This window comes from Leptodactylus fuscus, chromosome 4 (genome assembly GCF_031893055.1).
Source record: "Leptodactylus fuscus isolate aLepFus1 chromosome 4, aLepFus1.hap2, whole genome shotgun sequence".
Classification (NCBI taxonomy): domain Eukaryota; kingdom Metazoa; phylum Chordata; class Amphibia; order Anura; family Leptodactylidae; genus Leptodactylus; species Leptodactylus fuscus.
Window position 1 is genome coordinate 174,031,578 of NC_134268.1, and position 20,492 is coordinate 174,052,069.

The 20,492-nt window shown below is 40.1% G+C and overlaps 1 protein-coding gene across 2 annotated transcripts in view; it reads left to right on the top strand.

Moving 5' to 3' along the window:
- Positions 1-20,492, top strand: part of TBC1D5 (TBC1 domain family member 5) — a 438,516-nt gene that overhangs the window by 155,209 nt on the left and 262,815 nt on the right. For both annotated transcript variants that reach the window (XM_075271425.1, XM_075271426.1), the window contains exon 4: positions 1,591-1,710. In XM_075271425.1, coding sequence (XP_075127526.1) covers positions 1,617-1,710 — 94 coding nt within the window. In that variant the 5' untranslated portion in view covers positions 1,591-1,616. The remainder of the gene's footprint in view (positions 1-1,590; positions 1,711-20,492) is intronic.

A 20,492-nucleotide genomic window follows, 5' to 3' on the forward strand; every position in this document is an offset into this window, starting at 1 on the left:
ATGTGCCAAATAGGCAGTACGGAGACTTACAAGTCATTCCTGCTCATTCCTGCGCTGTCCATAGCTGGGAATCTGTTCCTTTTGGGACAGAAATACTGATTCGTTCATGATGTTAAGGATGCTGCCCTCTATAGGGTGGTGTACAGAGTGCACTCTGTTCTCCTAATTCCATCCAGGAGAATAGATTTGCATATTTTCTACCCATTGGGCAGTCAGGACATCCAGACTTACAGGGTAACTACCTATATGTGGCGTTTCCTTCTGGTGGCGAGCTATGTACTCTGAACTATCTACAGTTTCTAGAAAAATGTACAGCTTGTCTCAAATAGCAGTCTGTATCGTATTGCTAAAGCCTGCTGGACAAAAGTGGACTATTTGGGGGAAAAAAATAAAAATCATATATATATATATATATATATATATCTGGTTCCCAACCCCTTCCTGATTCTCATTGCTGTCAGGTCTTTCAGTGTTGACATACAACACATGCAGGGAACTGCAGGCAGAAGTTGGTTGCCACTGTCACTTGTTGACCATAATGCTAGTGACGGTTGGACCCACTGGTCAGCAGGATCCCGACTTCATCACTAACTTCTGCTGACTGGTGGACCCACTGGTCAGCAGGATCATGACTTCATCCCTAACTTCTGCTGACTGGTGGACCCACTGGTCAGCAGGATCCTGACTTCATCCCTAACTTCTGCTGACTGGTGGACCCACTGGTCAGAAGGATCCTGACTTCATCCCTAACTTCTGCTGAATGGACCCACTGGTCAGCAGGATCATGACTTCATCCCTAACTTCTGCTGACTGGAGGACCCACTGGTCAGCAGGATCCTGACTTCATCCCTAACTTCTGCTGACTGGTCGAACCACTGGTCAGCAGGATCCTAACTTCATCCCTAACTTCTGCATAGTAAAAATTATTTCAGTGAGGGGAGGGATATAAGCATCTGCTAGATTATGGGATCAGACGGTTGGAGGGGATTGGATGTGGTTGAACAGGTTCGACTCCTTCCTGTTGTAACAAACCATGTCAAGGGTTTGCCGGCAGTCATAAATGTTTGCTCCAGGGAGACTCCTTCAAAATTGGAAAGGACCTTTATGAAAATTGTATTAGTGTTACAATTGTATGTTCTTGAATGTTCAGCAATGATATGACGTATAATGATGCCTGAATAATTTTTTATCCAATTCTATCTGTGAGCGGCATGTTATAGAGCAGGAGGAGTTGAGCAGAGAGATGTATAGTTGGGTAATAAAAAAAATTAAAAAATAAAAATTCCGTATGACTTGTAATAATCTTGCTCTCTCTAAACTTGGGAGTCCAGTGGGCGGTCCTACTTGTCTCTGTATGCCCACTCATACCAGGAAGACTATTGATCATTGATAGGATCACCTAACCATGCAAACAGCAGAAAGTGAAATGAATAAATGACAAGATATACTGACTTGTATCTCACAAACTATATATCAACCCCTCCTGCTCTATACCCCACTATTTCAGTATATATTAAATGTGATATGTTCCCTTTAAACATTTATGTTTAGCCTACCGAGTCATTCACAAATTTCCCTTCTCTATTTTAGAGCAACCATTTAATGTGAAGTGCAAAATGCAAGAACCTGCGGCCCAAACTAGCCATCCTTTGCAGTCTGAAGAAGTTGGCTTTGATCCGTTACAGAGTGAACTAGGCAAGCATGATCTAGGTAAGAAGCTATGGAGAAATGCACAAGTCCATGTTACATTACCATACAGATGTGTAAATGGTGATAATCTCATGACGCCTACATAACACGATATGCGAAATCCTTGAACCTTCATTAAGCCAAAAATGTGTCACTGCGCATTTAAAGGCGCGCATAATATCTGCTTGTTTAATGCACTGTCACCTCCTTATGGAAAACATTGAGTCTTAATTTGCACCGAGTCTTCCAGGACATACGGCGTAGTTTTACATTATGGATTTCTATAGATTTTGTTGTACATAGTTTTGTGATCCTTAAGTAAATACATGTTTTATTTCACCGTGATTGACACAAGACACGCATTTCATTACGGAAAGCATAAAATCAAATTAAAATAATTGTAGTTAAAGTTTGCAGTTCTTTCAATTTAGGGTAATAATAAGCTTTAATCCTACTGAGAGCTGCATGGGGAGAGAAAACTGTCTGTGATTATGTGTGTCACTGTGCCTTGGATTCTTCACTCACTCGCTAGCAGTGACAACATAGTTTGAGGAAGTGATGAGCCTAACAAGCTGCTTGAAACGTGATCCTTGTCGCGAAAACATTCTGCAAGTAGTCTGTTATACACCATGACACCTAAACTAATTTTCCAGTCATTGAACATGTGCATCTGGAACCAAGGAAGTGAAATTTATTTGTAATCTTAAATCTAAAATAAGTGTGTTGTGCATTCTGCTGAAGTCTCACGCTGTACATGCCATGCACAGCGTCGCTACGTCTGCTCAGAGCTAGGAGATGCCTGTACAACAATGTCTGTACGGTGTGGCGTCATCAGAAGTACAGTTCTGTAAATTCCTCATTATACAAATGACAGAAATCCATTATTTTTCTGAAAAAAATATTTTAATGTCTACCTTCAGCTACAAGCTTCCATGGTATAGTTCCCCTTTTCTTTAATAATCTTGTTTCATATCATTTTAATAATCAGAAATTCATTATACCTGGACTAGCCTCTTCCCGTCACTTTGTCTGTTGTTGATGATCCGCCTATATTCAGGAAATTGCTGCCGTCAATGGTATGTCTGCTCCGGTGTTACGTCAGTTCGTAAGCTGGCCTGCCGCTGAACTTGTTCCTTGTACCGTGCCTGTGATTGTTCCGGCATCTCAGCAGCTCGCTGGGACGCCATATAATGAGCATATTGTTGGCGTCGATGATCCATCTGCTCCAGCGTTTTGGCTGCTCTAAGAGCCGCTTGACGCCTAGCTTGCTCAATCCTCCTCAGTCCCGCTTGAGGAGAAGTCTGTGACTTCTGGCTACTTTCATAGTTCTCGTTATTTTAGACTTTTGCAACAAATTTGATTTTATTTTTTTTTTACCCCAGCATGTTTAAAATTGGCAAAGTGTCAATTTGGATTAAAAGGGCTGCCTGGAGCAGATCTGATAATATGCAAATACTTGTTCCCAATGGATTGAGAGTTAGCTAGCTGTGTGATTACATAGAGAGATAACAGAGCAGTTTTTTCTGCAGTCTCCAATTAACTGAGAGAGACTTGCTGGCAACAGCAGTGTAATATAGTATGTGAACATAAATTCATAACAGTCGTGAAACCATGTCATTTACCAGAATAAAAAGTAGCCGATGTGTTAATGAAGGTTATAAACTATCTATGTGCCAAATTTCATCCAAATCGGTTCAGCCGTTTTTGTGTGAAAGAGTAACAAACACACAAACACAAACTTTCACATTTATAATATTAGTAGGATGAAACATTGGGGCTATGTTTCCTTTCACTGATACATTGCAGATTATTGCTTTTGCTAGGGGAACTTATCTGGTTTCAGTCCCCATGGACCTAAACTGGAGCTGCATACCTACCTGAAAAGTCTATAGGGGCTAAATACAAGTCAGTGCCTCTACAATTCTGCTATGTATATGAAGGCATAGGCCTGTGTTCGAATTCCATTCAGGGACTCCACTTGGGGACTGCAAGTGATTGCTGCGGCCTAAGGAATAGGAACAGCGAGAGAAGAAGACAGCTAAGCAGCAGGATCAGACTGCACTGGGAGAACCCCAAAGTACTGGGGACAGATGAGGGGTAAATACATATCCTACTAATGTTATAAATGTGAAAGTTTGGATGTTTGTGTGTTTGTTCCTCAATTACGCAAAAACGGCTGAATGGATTTGAATGAAATATGGAACATGGATAGATTGTAACCTCGATTAAAACATAGGCTACTTTTTATCCCAGTAAATGACATGGCTTCATGACTGTTATGAATTTATGTTCCCATACTATATTACACTGCACTTGCAGCAGCTTATCTCAGGTCCCAAGTCTGTTATCTCTCTATGTAAACACACACTAAACACACTAACGTGCATTGTGTACACACATTTGCATATTATCTGATCTGCTCTAGGCAGTGCAGACAAACTGACATGGGCAAACACCTTTAATCCAAATTGACAGTTTGTCAATTTTAAACATGCCTGGAAAGAGAAAATCTAATTTGTTGCAAACGACGAGAGCTATGAAGGTAGCCAGAAGTCAACAGAGTTCTCCTCAAGCGGAGCTGAAGGGGATCAACGATGCCGACAACACATACATTTTATGGCGTCGCAGCGAGCTGGTGAGATGCTGGAACAATTACAGGCACAGTGCGAAGAGCAACTTCAGTGCCAGGCCAATTTGAGAGCTGCGGAAACGCAGGAGCAGGTGGACCATCAACACCAACAGCACGCTCATTATATGGCGTTCCAGCAAGCTGATGAGATGCCGCAACAATCACGCGTGCAACGCGAGAACGAGTTCAGCGGCAGGCCAGCTTGAGAGTTGCCGAAATGCTGGAGCATGCGGATCATCAACACCAACAACTCGCTCATTATATGGCTTCCCAGCGAGTTGCTGAGATGCCGGAACAATCACAAGCACGGCGCAAGGAACAAGTTCAGGAGCAGGACAGCTTAAGAGCTGCTAAAACGCTGGAGCAGGCAAACCATCGACGGCAGCAATTTCCTGAATATAGGCGGATCATCCACTCCAACAACCTGCAGACTAAGTCGTGGGCAGAGGCTAGTGTGTGTGTGTGTGTATATATATATATATATATATATATATATAATTGTTTTCACCTGCCTTGGCCTAATTTAAGAAAACAAATGTATATTGTGAATGTAAATTGGGTACAAAGAGTCAGTGCTTAAGAAAAAACAAACACAGCTGTCTGTCTTTGAAATACATACTTAGGAATGTTAGTGTAGAATATGGTGTGAGATGATATATAGTATATGTTAGCCTGTGTGTAGCTGTCATGGGGTGTATAGTGAATGTTTTAATTATATTGTGCTGCTTCTTGGCCTTCGATGCCTGATGTATGATTGGCAACTGAATGCTAAAAGGAGAAAAAGAATATATATATATATATATATATATATATATATATATATATATATATATATATATATATATATATTTATTTATAGTGCTATGAAAAAGTTTGGGCACCCCTATTAATCTTAATCATTTTTAGTTCTAAATATTTTGGTGTTTGCAACAGCCATTTCAGTTTGATATATCTAATAACTGATGGACACAGTAATATTTCAGGATTGAAATGAGGTTTATTGTACTAACAGAAAATGTGCAATATGCATTAAACCAAAATTTGACCGGTGCAAAAGTATGGGCACCTCAACAGAAAAGTGACATTAATATTTAGTAGATCCTCCTTTTGTAAAGATAACAGCCTCTAGTCACTTCCTGTAGCTTTTAATCAGTTCCTGGATGAAGGTATTTTGGACCATTCCTCTTTACAAAACAATTCAAGTTCAGTTAAGTTAGATGGTCGCCGAGCATGGACAGCCCGCTTCAGATCATCCCACAGATGTTCAATGATATTCAGGTCTGGGGACTGGGATGGCCATTCCAGAACATTGTAATTGTTCCTCTGCATGAATTCCTGAGTCGATTTGGAGCGGTGTTTTGGATCATTGTCTTGCTGAAATATCCATCCCCGGCGTAACTTCAACTTTGTCACTGATTCTTGAACATTATTCTGAAGAATCTGCTGTTACTGAGTGGAATCCATGCAACCCTCAACTTTAACAAGATTCCCGGTGCCGGCATTGGCCACACAGCCCCAAAGCATGATCGAACCTCCACCAAATTTTACAGTGGGTAGCATGTGTTTTTCTTGGAATGCTGTTTTTTTTGGACGCCATGCATAACGCCTTTTTGTATGACCAAACAACTCAATCTTTGTTTCATCAGTCCACAGAAACTTCTTCCAAAATGAAGCTGGCTTGTCCAAATGTGCTTCTGCATACCTCAGGCGACTCTATTTGTGGTGTGCTTGCAGAAACGGCTTCTTTCTCATTACTCTCCCATACTGCTTCTCCTTGTGCAAAGTGCACTGTATTGTTGACCGATGCACAGTGACACCATCTGCAGCAAGATGATGCTGCAGCTCTTTGGAGGTGGTCTGTGGATTGTCCTTGACTGTTCTCACCATTCTTCTTCTCTGCCTTTCTGATATTTTTCTTGGCCTGCCACTTCTGGGTTTAACAAGAACTGTCCCTGTGCTCTTCCATTTCCTTACTATGTTCCTCACAGTGGAAACTGACAAGTTAAATCTCTGAGACAGCTTTTTGTATCCTTCCTCTGAACAACTATGTTGGACAATCTTTGTTTTCAGATCATTTGAGAGTTGTTTTGAGTAGCCCATGATGCCACTCTTCAGAGGAGATTCAAATAGGAGAACAACTTGCAATTGGCCACCTTAAATACCTTTTCTCATGATTGGATACACCTGGCTATGAAATTCAAAGCTCAGTGAGGTTACAAAACCAATTTTGTGCTTCAGTAAGTCAGTAAAAAGTAGTTAGGAGTATTCAAATCAATAAAATGATAAGGGTGCCCATACTTTTGCACCAGTCAAATTTTGGTTTAATGCATATTGCACATTTTCTGTTAGTACAATAAACCTCATTTCAATCCTGAAATATTACTGTGTCCATCAGTTATTAGATATATCAAACTGAAATGGCTGTTGCAAACACCAAAATATTTAGAACTAAAAATGATTAAGATTAATAGGGGTGTCCAAACTTTTTCATAGGACTGTATATGGTATATGTATTCCAGCATATTATAAAATTAGTAATAATACTTTTTGTTAAAAGAAAGTATTACGGTAAGTAATATATACGTTCTATATCCCCTTAGAGATTTAAACAGTATAAAACATACCATAAGTGTTTGAGAATTATGGGGAAAAAATCTCAGACTTTTTAGACTATTTTAAAGACTCTCTACACTTTAAAAAAATATTATCACTTAACTACTAAATGATATACCGTATACTGAAAATTACAAAAAAAAAAAATACAACACAAAATGCCTCAAAACTCATTTCTTTATGTTGCTTACTTATATAGTGCCTTCGTATTCCGCCGTAGCTTTCATAATGCAGTGTGGCAAAGCAACAAGAAGTGATGTGTCCTCAAGACCAAAAGGAGCTGCAGCCCTAAGGGGATAAAATAAGATCTAGATGGAAAATATTCTATTACTGTCTTTGCAGCGCAGCTAGTCCGATCCTGAATATTTCCTATTTACCCTTGGATTTTGAATAAAACCAAAGTGAACAATACGTGTAAACAGTAAAACAAGTAGTGAAGAGAGAGTGTATGTAAGAGATTCTACATTCACTCAGAGAAAGAGGGGCCCTTGTGTCAATAAATCTGCAACATTCTCAGCCAAGTAATCAAAGCGGAGAGGAGTCGGGGTCTTCTAAATCCCACAGTGAAGACCTGAAGCTTTATTTACAATCCCAGCCCGATAGTTTTCAGCACCGTAGTAAGATCTGCACATTTAATTTTTAAGAACTGATTTTTATTATGTTTTATTGTAAAGTGCAGACTTATAAATCAAAATGAGAAATATCTTCTGCTTAGAAAAAAAACAAAAACATGAACAGCAGGTTTAAAGAGAAATTCCATGATTTCCTATTCTCATCATGCACGCAATTTTTATTTATTTTTTATTGTATTTTTAATTTAAGCCTTATCCTATTCCAGTACTAGTGAGTAGTAGACTTGAGCCGATCTTGAGATTTCAGGATCGATTATAACATGCGATTTCCAATCATTTTTTAGCCAATCTCGATCGTGAAATTTGCTCGATCGGGATCTGATCTTTCCCGATCGCTCAACCGTAATTGCATATTATATATACAGTAGGGTTGAGCCAATCTTGAGATTTCAAAATCCGATATTCTATCATTTTCCATCTGATCCTCATCCCAATCACGATCGTGAAATTTGCTCGATCGGGATCCTATCTTTCCCGATCGCTCAACCCTACTAGTGAGTGGTTAAACTTCTCCTTGGGAGTACTGGGGATTCTTTAGTGGGTCTTGACATAATGATGGATCCTTAATACAGCATGACCATAAAGGTCCAACATAGCTGACTTTGAAACCCAATATTATAGCAATGGAGTCCTTCTCATAAGGTGATTTACAAACAACCTAAGTAGACCATGATATGGAGAACAATGACTTCTACTACCTGTATTACTATCTGTAATATCAGTCATATCTCGGGTTAATAGTTACTGATAAAACATGTAAAATAACAAACTACACCAGAAATTGACTTAACAGATGGAGACCGCAGTGCTATAGAGTTTGCAGATTATAATAGGAACAATAGATTTGATCTCACGTAGAAGGTTTTAAATGCTCACAAATGCATTTGTATGTAATGGTATGCACTGAAATGAGCAAATAAAGTGCTTATGCAGCAAATGAGGAATTTCACACTATAGACTGACATTATAGCATTTTATACGTATTGCACATTTTTCATGTTATTAGGCTTTTTCTGTTTTAACCGCGATTGTGAAAACTTTACCATGGCGCTTAATTAGAAACTCCGTATTCATCAGTGCTGCTCGCTGCTCAGGCATTGTGCGGGATGGAATCATGTCTGAGACAAAAGCCAGTAATGAAGATAATTATAAAGGGGCTACGAGCTGATATTGGAGGTAGAGTATTTAGTGGAGACTTGTGTTTATGTATCTTTTATGATGACTATTCAAAAACTGTAGTAGATGTGTATTACTAACTATATCGTTTGTCCAAAAACGTCTCCATTACAGGAAAGATGCAGAGTTTGCTGATGGACTCTGTGTTTTGTCACATTGCCTTTGTGGTGTACTATGCACAGACTCTCCCATGTAGCAGGATAGGACAAACCTCAAGATTTCATCATATATAGGGTGTGTTTTCTTCCATATAATGTATAATACTAAATCAGGCCTTATGGTAAAATTTATACACATTACACGTGTCCAAATTTGGTCAAGGACTCAATATCTCATGAAACATATTTAATACAACATCCAAACCCCTGAAAGGCTGCAATTCATATCAACCAGTGAATGGCCGCACATCGTATACGCATCTCGTATAGCAATTGTCTGCTTACAACACTGGCTATTTACACTATACCGAAATGTTGAGCCAAGAGGTAATGTAAAGAAGGACCCGTCTGTATAATAAAGAAGGGACTACTCTACGACATTTCAGGGGTGTAAAAGTACTGGCCTCTTTAAGTTGGGGTTCCATGTTTGCATGTTTTGGCTGTGGTGGAAACACTGTATTTTACAGTACTCACAAAGTCAATTATTCCTACAGAAAGACTGGCACTTTATTTATAGATATAGTAGGGGCATGAAGCCCGAAGAGAGAAACACATTTTTTTTTTTTTTCGCTATGTGGGACCTTAGCCTTAATGAAGTTTGAGATTACAAGAACATAACATCTGTCTTCCAGAAACAGCGCCAGTCTTGTCATGGGCTTGGTCTGGTATTGCAGCTCTACTTGCACTGACTTTTTAACTCATAATTGTAGTCATGTAAGAACCAATGATTATAACCAGTGCTGTAGGGTCCATAAGCCAAACCACTGACTCTTATTTTTCCAAAGCCTGACTCTGATTCCATAAATGGCTGACAGCCATGATCAGGGCGGGTTCACACCTGCACCCGGTCTCCGCTTTCGGGTTTCTGTCTTCTGCCGAGAGAAATTGGACAGGAGACGGAAACCCGGTGGTCAGTTTTCAAACCCATTCATTTGAATGGGTTTGCAAAGTGTCCGCCCGTGAGCATCTTGTGCCTCTCCACGGCGAAACTGGGTTTTTTAACTGGACACGAAGTCGGACATGCTGGAATACATGCATTCAAATGAATGGGTTTGAAAACTGTCTGCCGGGTTTCCGTCTCCTGTCCAGTTTCTCTCGGCAGAAGACGGAAACCCGAAAGCGGAGACCAGGCGCAGGTGTTGAACCCGCCTTCAGACAGAAGCGGTAAAGCTCCTCTAAGTCATTAAAAAAAACTAGAGAACGTAAATATGCAACAAATTCAATAACAAATGTAAATTATTGTTAAATTTTGATAATTATATAATTACAAATATTTAAATAATTTTATTTTGAAGCAACTCCACCCAAAACTGACCCCCAGCACCAACTTTGACCCTGATTCCTCATCTTTTGGTAAAATCTCATTTGGAGTGACTATAACCAGACTTCTGGTTAGTAGGTTAGCTTAGCGTAGCGTAAGAAATCGATGCAATGAACTTTTATTAATATTATTTCATCTTAAAAATTGAATTCCCTCTTTTTGTAGGACTGATTTGAAGTTCACTGTGTATTCATAGGGGACCTGGGGAAAAAATGGCCAAAAAATACCTATGCCCTTTCAGGACGCCGTACGTTCAGCTTCTATGACTTGGGCTTTCAGTACGTAGTTGGAATATTTTTATAGCTAGTGTATCTGTGTTTAATTTCTTTTTATTATTCCCTTTTACGACACCTTTGAGCAGTCGCGAGGACCAGATCATGGCTCTATCTTGCTACGATAACATTTAAACACGCCAGTGAAACCGAAAGTTATTAGGTCTGAATTTATGTTTAAGAGTGCCATTAATTCATTTACCCCAAATGTTCATTAACAATGTAAATGTATGCTGATGTTCCAAGAGACAAGGGAGTGACTAATGACTCCTCACACTAACAACACTTAAAATGAATAGAAACTTAAGATAGCTAATCTTGAAGTAATCAAGACCCTCATTCAGCCTGGCATCGCTGTATGCTCTAAAACAGCTGTCAACTGATTAAAAAAATTACGATATATATAAAAATCACATATAAATATCTCACATGTACACATTTCCTCTGCCCTGGAATGCTTTAGCATGAATCTATAATTATAAATTGTGCTTAAGTGTGATTTACATTGGGATAAACCACAAGCAGAGGCTTACAGTCTAGGAAGCTTTCATTGTAATTTGCAAGGTGATCTGTGTTCAGCATCACAATCTTTCTATTCGCCATGGATTTTCTTAAAATTGGGGATGTAGAAATAGAAGTTAAGGTGGTCATACACCTGACATCACTACTGATACGTCACCAGTACCCCACATGTGACCGCTGAGGACGGAGATTGACTTAAACCTCAGTGATTCTAGTCCCACCAATCCGTACACCAAATGTACACTGGAAGGTGCAGCATGGTGGCTCAGTGGTTAGCACTGCAGCCTGGCAGCGCTAGAGTCCTGTGTTCGAATTCGAATCCTGCCAAGGACAACATCTGCAAGGAGTTTGTATGTTCTCACTGTGTTTGCGAGGATTTCCCTATATGGGGTTCACAATCTACATTAAAAAGAAAAATGTACACTGGAATGCAAGGCCTGGGGGAGTTACTGTGGGTGCATATCATTACTTTTATTAACCTTGGTTTCCATGTATCAAATCCTGCACCATGTAAACAGTCTAATCTGCAGGCAGCAGTTTAACCAGTTGCATTGGTTCAGGTTACTGCTACATCTGCATGTCTGTATGTATAAGGCTGGATTCACACTTGTTTTGTCTCCATAGGAGACTCTGCCACAGAATCCACTTAAAATCAGCGGAGAGAAAAGTCCCCCATTATAGGCTGTGACGTTTGTGGGTTTCGGCATGTAACCGTTTTTTTTAGGCAGACAGGGTCTTCACCCTTCGGGTGCCCACCTTTCAGGTCCTCATGCAGACCCAAATAATAGGAACCCAAACACTAGTGTGAACCTAGTGTCAGCAATATTGCGACGTTGCTGTATTCTAATGATGTTGCTATATCTGAATATATCCTGCCCAGATGTTTTTACAGCACATTGTACTATATGAGCAGAGGTTTTCACTAGAGATGAGCGAACAGTGAAATGTTCAATATTAGTTTCAAATAACCCCTCAATATTCGACTATTCGAACTGATATCAAATCCCATTATAGTCTATGGGGAAAAAAGCTTTGTTTAAGGGGAAACCACTATTTGACTCAGGAGGATCACCAAGTCCACTATGATACCCCAGGAAATGATGACAACACCTCTGGAATGCAACTGGGACAGCAAGGGAAGCATGTCTGGGGGCATCTAACACACCCAAGTCAGTGTATTACGCTACTAATAATGCGGGAGCTGACTTTTTTTCCCATAGGAATGCATTGACCAGCGTTGATTGGCCGAATGCCATACAGAGTACAGCATTCGGCCAATCAATGCTGGTTCTGCCGGAGGAGGCAGAGTCTAAGATTGGTCCACAGCAGTCTCCACTGTGGTCCATTCTCAGGTGTAGCAGAGTTCAGTGCAGAGCTTTGTTACATCTCAGGTATAGCAGAGTTGAGCGCACAGCTGGAGCTGACTTTTTCTCATAGGAATGCATTGACCAGTGTTGATTGGCCGAATGCCATACATTGTACAGCATTCGGCCAATCAACGCTGGTTCTGCTGGAGGAGGCGGAGTATAAGATCTGTCCACAGCAGTCTCCATTCTGGTCCGTTCTCAGGTGTAGCCAAGTTGAGCGCACAGCTTTGCTACATCTGAGGTATAGCAGAGTTGAGCGCACAGTTCTGCTACACCTGAGATGTAGTAAAGCTGTGCGCTCAACTCTGCTATACCTGAGATGTAGCAAAGCTGTGCACTCAACTCTGCTACATCTGAGATGTAGTAGAGCTGTGCGCTCAACTCTGCTATACCTGAGATCGGACCACAATGGAGACTGCTGTGGACCGATCTTAGACTCCTCCCCCTCACAGACAAGCCTCCGGCAGAACCAGCGTTGATTGGCCAATGCTGTACACTGTATGTCATTCGGCCAATTAACGCTGGTTAATGCATTCCTATGAGAAAAAGGTAGCTCCCGCATAACGCAAGCTGACAGGGATCCCAATTAGCATATAATGGGCTGCCACAAGATGTGCTTGCAGGTGAAGTTTGAAAGTGATGAGACCTTGCCAGCCAGAGCTAAATGCGAGAGTAAGTTCAATGCAAACACATCGTGGCAGCACACCATATGCTAGCCGGGATCGCTGGCAGCTTGCGGTATGTGGGAGCTGACTTTTTCCCATAGGAATGCATTGACTGTACTCTTGCATGTATCTCGGGCTGGCAAGGAAGTTATATAGAGCCCCAAAGAGCTGTTTGAGTAAGATTCCTACCTAAATAAAGCTAATTCCTAGCTAACCCTGCCAGTACATCCATCCCTGTCTAGTTCACAGTCTCATATGCACCGAATCTGAATCCACTATTCGTATAAAGTGGAGGTCACCTGATTTAGGCAGCCAATTACTTTTTCCAATTTTTTTTTTTCGATGCCTAGGTTTTCCTACTTACTATCCCACCTCCCCTGCACAGTTATTGGTGCAAAAAAGCACCAGGGAAGGTGGGAGGGGATACGAATTTTTAGTGTGTTTGCTGCGTGGTATTTGATTGTAATCGAATACCTCGAACAGCCTGATATTCGATCGAATACCAATTTGATCGAACGTCATCCGCTCATCTCTAGTTTTCACTAGTAATTGTCCCCTTTATTATATTTTATTTATATCACTTTATACAGTGTTATTTTATTTTGTACTACTTTCACCTTTTCACCCCCAATAAATGAAATAAGGGAATGACAAATACATGTGAACATACAGTAACCGTTTGCATTGGGTTGACAATAGCTATGCCAATGCAGTCTGTTGGTATTTACCTTATTTATGACATCACAATATGATCACTACAGCCAACTGAATTTATATGCTTGTTGCTATCATATGCTTTTCCCTTCCTGTGCGTGAAGTGGTAAAAAGATAAGAAAAGCAATGCATAGCAATGAGTACAGATAAATCTAGCACTTTTGTGCCCTTACTGTCATACGTTGAGTAGCTGGTGCGTACAGCACAAGAAACCAGTTGCCATTTTACAGGATGGATGCTGAAATAATAAGCCAATCAAAAAACAAAAGAAATGTAACATACTTAACAGCTTGTTCCATAAAGAATATTTGCATTATTTGTTTCTGCTGATATTATGGGAATCATAGCAACGCTAAGACATATGGAATGAATTACTTTAATTTTATAGTCATCTCGTAATGAGACCTATTCATTGTAATTCCAGTTGATGTGTAAATCTATTCACAGACTTTCACAACTGTAAATGTAATGTGTCTATAATATGAGAACCGGGGACTTTGTATTGGATCTTAAACATGTTAATGTCCATGTGACATTTTACAGAATTGTAAAGATGCCAGAAATGTGAAGATGGTGTAAATATGGATAAGGAATGTGTATAGAGGTCTCCTGACTCAACCCAGCCATGGTTTCAATGCCCAATCCCTGTTTTCTGAGGTGGAAGGGCCTTATTCGACTCTTGCTATTGAGAACATGGTCCCACAGCTGAGACCCCATGTGTGTGTTTTTGGTGGTCCGAGGGATAAATATCAACCAAAGAGGCGTTAAACCAACAAGTAGTCCGTAGAACCGCTTTATGAATGGTGAACATGATTCTTCCATACAGGTTGATATCCATATTCATTTTAAACCATTTTCCTCAAGTTGGAAAAATTTGCCGTCCGATATTAAATCTTTTAAATCAAGAATTTTCTTATCTCTTTCAATGTGATCCTACTGTATTTTCATATTGGCTCTTAAATCCTAAAGTTGTAAGGCCAGTTTGGAGGTTGTGGTTATTCAAGCTATTTAAAGGGATTATGTGGGGCTAAGGACTTAATATTCCCCGCATTTTATAAACTTTATTATTAATATATAATCGGTTCTCCTGGAACTCTGAGTGCAGCGGGGGAGGTTGGAAGTCTCGTTCCTCTGCCTGCACTGCTGACATTCAGAGACCGTTGTGTGCCAACTGTGCTTTACTCTATGGACATACAGGAGTAGTGCAGAGTCAATGACCTCACAGATACCATAAATATAGAAGACATGGCACTTAGTAGTCCAGAGATGCTCAGAGAGGGACTCAATTGTAGTGAAGGTAAAACGTTTAATGGAGGCTGAAGTTTATACTTCAGCTGTGTCATGTGACAGCGCTCTGACTTCTTGTCCACACATAAGACGGTTTCTTTGTTCATTCGTATGAGACTCACATCAAGGCACTCATAGGAATGAACCGAGAAACTCGCACTTTATACATAAGACCTTTGTCATTTGGAGAGTCAGACTGCTGGTCACATGACACATCTAAGGACCAGAAGAGAGTGGATAACTTATTAATAGAGCCAATTACCTCTTCCACTTTTCTAACAGACTAGAGAATAAAAAAAAAAGTTGTAGGAGTTGCTACTATAAGTTCCAGCTAAGTAAGGTCACATTTTATTAGTATCTAGAATTAGGTCATGCTGTATAGTACGTGGTCTGTAATATGAGTAGTCCACCAACTATTGGCGCTATTGTACAGACTGTATTTGTAATATAGCAAGACTTGCAATTTTGTGTCCGTCCCCCACTAGTGTTCTCAGAAGATCCGGTATTTTGCATTAACCATGATGACTTGATGTCCATTAAGACTGTGAACGGTCGGTGATTGCCTTGGGTCATTTTTCTTTGTCATTCTTGTGCCAGGGGTTCCCTCTACATTTCCATCAGCGAAACCTCCAATGTAACCCATTAAGCACCCTAAGTATGGGTCATGGGAGCTTTCAAGTGCTATATTCTGCCATAGTGTCTTGGTGTCTGTTAAGTGGAAGCCATGATGCCACAGTGAGCAGATCTTGCGTGCATAAAGGAAAGATTTGGGGCGATACCCCGTAGTTCGTCTCCGTAAATCGTTTTTATGTTAACCCCTTCAGTGCCTGTCAGAGCCAGCGTTCAAGAAATTCAGAACAACTTGTTTGCTGCACGTACATAATCACGAGTGAAGGACTCCTGTAATTTAATAATTATCGCTTGATATCACTGGAATTAATTTTCAGCATTATTGATATTCGTAGTCGAGTGCTACATTAACTTGGGTACTCCAATTTTTTTTTTTTTTCCAAAAGTTGTTTATTTTCTTTCTTAAAGTATGTGTATCTAATTTAAATCTTTATCTTTCAGTAGTCGTTGCCAGATGGTATTTAATACAGCCGCTTGGTTGGTTGGTTGATGTGCAAGTCTCTAGATGCTGCAACTTAGTGCTGTGTGATTTACTAAGTCCACTGCAAATACTAACAGTTGAAAGCATTGTATTTCTTCTAGAGATTCCCTCCAAAGGATTTCACCCTGATGTAGAGCGATATTGGCAATCAAATGCCAGGTGCAAATGAAGTGAAGGGGAAAGAAGATTATATCAGCCTTGACGTATTACTTACTTTACCAAATGACAGCTCCCAGTCTTTTACCTACATCCCAGTCTATTAGAGCTTGTACACACTTCTAGAATATAATACAAGGCATTAGCTCAAGCATAATGAAAGAAAAATGCCCTTTTGGTCATGGAGGGTTTCCCCACTGGGAATCCGTGTAATATATTATATTTGTTAGATAACACGACTTATATTTTTTTTTTCTACATATGATCATTTACCCTTTAGGGGTTGTCCAGAACCCAAATTATCGACCGAGCCCCCACAGATAGACAAGTTAGGGTCTCATGAATTAAATATTGTTCTCCCTTTGTGAATTGGTGTCTCTATTGCTGAGATATTGCTCTTTTTGTCAATCTACAAATGAGCTTTTTAGAGCATTTCAGGTTATTCCCATTGAGAATCTGTGAATTTCAGAATTTAATTTTCTGTAATATATTTTTGTATTTTATTTTTGCATAAGTAAATTACAGTTCTTTTCTACATTTATACATTGACAAAAAATATGCCTGTCTGCAGGGCTGGGTAATGTATATTATGCTGGGTTCTGGTGACACACCCCTCTGAATTTTTTATTTTTTTTCTGTTTAATCCCCATCCACTATAGTAGTCCCCGCCAGTCTTTTGACTTGCCCTGCATATGACCACTGCAGCCAGTCATTGAAGGTGGTGCCTGAACATATAGCATGAGGTCACTGGGGGCAGTAACTGGCTGTAGTGGTTGTATGAATGGATATAACATGACCGATGCATCAATATAGGTCCACCAGGGCCAGTGGTCCTGTGAACTATTAAACAGATACGTTTCTTACATTTTAACTTATAGCATTCTCTGTATTTTTTTTTTCTTTTTTAATTCTGCACAAAACATTTAGAGCTGTACAAACCTCTTTTGCTTGCCCTGTTGATCTCCTGTCAATATACTGTTAAATAGTTATAGAGTATTGAGCGCTCTAAGACTCTGCCTTATGGTGGGTTCACAGTACTGTTATTAATGTCCGTTGCTGTCATGCATCATAAGCTGACAGCAATGGACATGAACTGTGGAAGAATACGGACACCAATTGAGGCCAGTTGTCTGGACACTCTGAAATCAATAGTTGTGTATAGTGTATGACCAATGAAAAAAACCTATAACCATGGCTTCTTTCTAAAAATAAATGAATAAACAGGGTTATAGTTATGAGACATCCCTATCTCTATCCTATCTATCTATCTATCTATCCATCTATCTAGCCATCCCTCCATAGCTCCTTCCCTCTATCTCACTCCAAGTATTAGCCCCCAACTTTCCTCTTGGAGTTACTTAACGGATTTGCACCTGTTTTTGCATAATTTAACCCTTTGGTGCTGTTCTCTTTTGGACTCTTGTCTATCTGTTTGCCCATCTGTCTGACTCCAGGATTACTTATGTGTATAGTTATTACCCTTGTTATTTCTAGATTGTACACAGGTTATACTTGCACTGTTTCTTATCTCCAGATAGCTGATTGTTCTCCAGAAGGCAGCTTATATATTTCTTTTAAGCTCGTATAAGGATACATAAAACTGTATGTCAACTGTGTGATTCTGCTCAGACTGTTGCTATAAAATAAATATTTTATTCCCGTACATGGTATAAAACAAGAACATCAATGACTGCTCAAAGAACATCTTGCATTTCAAAGATCCTAGCTATAAACAAAGAGTTGTGACTACTGTATTCCCTTTAAAGATGACTTGATTCACAAAACACTTACACATACTAAATACTTTGTTACCTCGACTGATCACAGTGTGAGCGACTTTATCATTCTTAAAGGAAATCTGTCACCATTGCAGACCCTAGTAGTAAGGACAGTTGTTAGATATCCTAATAAAACAGGTCATTGGGAGTTGCCATGTGATCCCATTTGGCCAGTAAGCTGTAGAGGACACTTAATTGTAACATATAGGAATATACGGATATCAACCGCTTACTTGTCCTGCCTCTGTCATAGCTCTAGAAGTTGTGAGTCTATAGTCAGAAGAAAAAAATGTAGGTAGTAGTCGCATGAGTTTCACAAGATGATGAGTGAGTCCATCATTGATATAGATTCAGCTCTCCTCTATAGCCGGGACTTGCTGGCCAAAGTATAAAAGGCTATACCACATACATCATTGGAGCAAATGAGTATGATAAGTAAATGTATAACTCTTCCCTGGTGACAACATAAAGATCTCCAATATGCAGTACAACACTATCTAGATGGTTGCATATAAATTAATCACTACTTCACATTCTCATAAGTGGCAGCTCAGACATGACATGCACTAATATATTTCAGAGCCTTATTTATGGCCATACCCCCCCCCCCATCTACGTGAAGAATAACAATAAAACATCAGCATATATCAGCCCATATGTACACTGTCATAAATATTCCTTACTGGCTGCCCTTGATCTCTCATCAAGCCCAAGCAGCAATGAGATTATTCCTGCACAATCTGGCTTCCTAACAAAGAAAAATCAGCTTTTACGCAGGACGCTCCCATCACATTTCATGAAGCTTTCTGCCAGGATCCACACAGGACACAAGGCAGATTGAGTCACTTACAAGTACACGTTTCCATTGTTAGAGTAGATGTATTGCCTAAAATTGGCAATTCTATGTGGTGATCAGGCGAGCAGATAGCCCATAACAGAAGGAGGGCCATTTGTATCAATTTGGTGGTGATGGAATAAGTTACCAATGCCACGGTGCATCAAATGGAGTTTCTTCCTCAAGGGTTCTGGATTTGTATAGGTCCTTGCCAGGTAATGTTGTCCCCTGGCCTTCTTGTAATAGTATAAACCTTACCAGGGCGTAGCCATTCTGTCCGTATATTTCTCATTTGCCTAGTGGCCAGTTAACTTGCCATCACTGCCGCCAAGGAGTTTTCTGCCTCTAATGAAAATCTTTTTCAATCTAATAGTGATTCAGCTACGAGAAGCAGCATACATTAACAATGACAAAGAAGTTCTCCACCGAGCCAACGTTTGCCTTTGTTCCTTTCCTTTTTTCATGTTGCTTAATGATGAATTGCACACACAAGTGTTCCAGGTTATTTTAATTTTGCTTTTCCCTCACCATAATAAGAAATGTCTTCAGTGTTTACCTTCCCTGTTACAGCTCCTTATTATTACTAATCAGTTCTAATTATATAGATTTTTTTGCAATCTTGGATTTACATTGTTACAAAGCATTACAGGGAGGAGCTCATAAAAGTTAGCTCATTTCTTTTCCACAGTTGTGCCCTCTTAAAGAAAGACACTGTTCATATACTTTATTAGGCATATGGATTACCACCCCACCCCCCTGCTTAGACAATCGAGTAAAGGGGTTGCACCAAGCAACTCAGACCCCTATTGATCCAGAGAATAGGGGTCCAGTTCCCCCACCTTGATAGAGTGGAAGGCTGAACTTGCAACATGCCACTCCATTCGTTTTCTGGGAGGGTCAGAGGTAGCCAATACAGCACTTATTCATCAGGTGATTGGTTGTGATGTTAGAATGAGTATTGGGAACAAGCATTCCTAATAATTGTCTGAAAATCTTCTCATGTAATAGGGCCCTAAGGGTAAGTTCAAACAGGGTGTTTTGGTCCGGAAACTGAGGTGGAGGCCGCATCAGGTTCCGGACCAAAAACCGGATAGCCGTGACTGAAAGCCAATGCACTGCAGCGGCATCCAGTCGCGCACTCCGCTCCGGATTAGGCCCAATGAATAGGCCTAGTCCGGAGGAGTGACTGTCTTCAGGCTGAATCGCGAGGCAAAAACGGCCTGAAGAATGAGCATCTCGATTCTTTTTTCCGGGAGCCGGCTCCTGGAAAAAAGACCTGAGCGGCTCGCATTGATTTCAATGGGAGCTGACGTTTTGGTCAGAATTTTGAGGCGGATATAGCCTCAAAATCCTGACCAAAATACTCTGTGTGAACGTACCCTTAGGCTAGATAGTAGCACCAGGTTTATTCTTAAGCATCAGACACCATGAGAGGTCTAATTCATTTTCATACTATACCTTTATACTATCAGTAAATGTCCTACTGTGTCCTGTATCTATCTATAAATGCAAACGGTAAAACCAGCAATTGCACAATTCCTGAAAGCCAAATTCCTGAAACTACCAA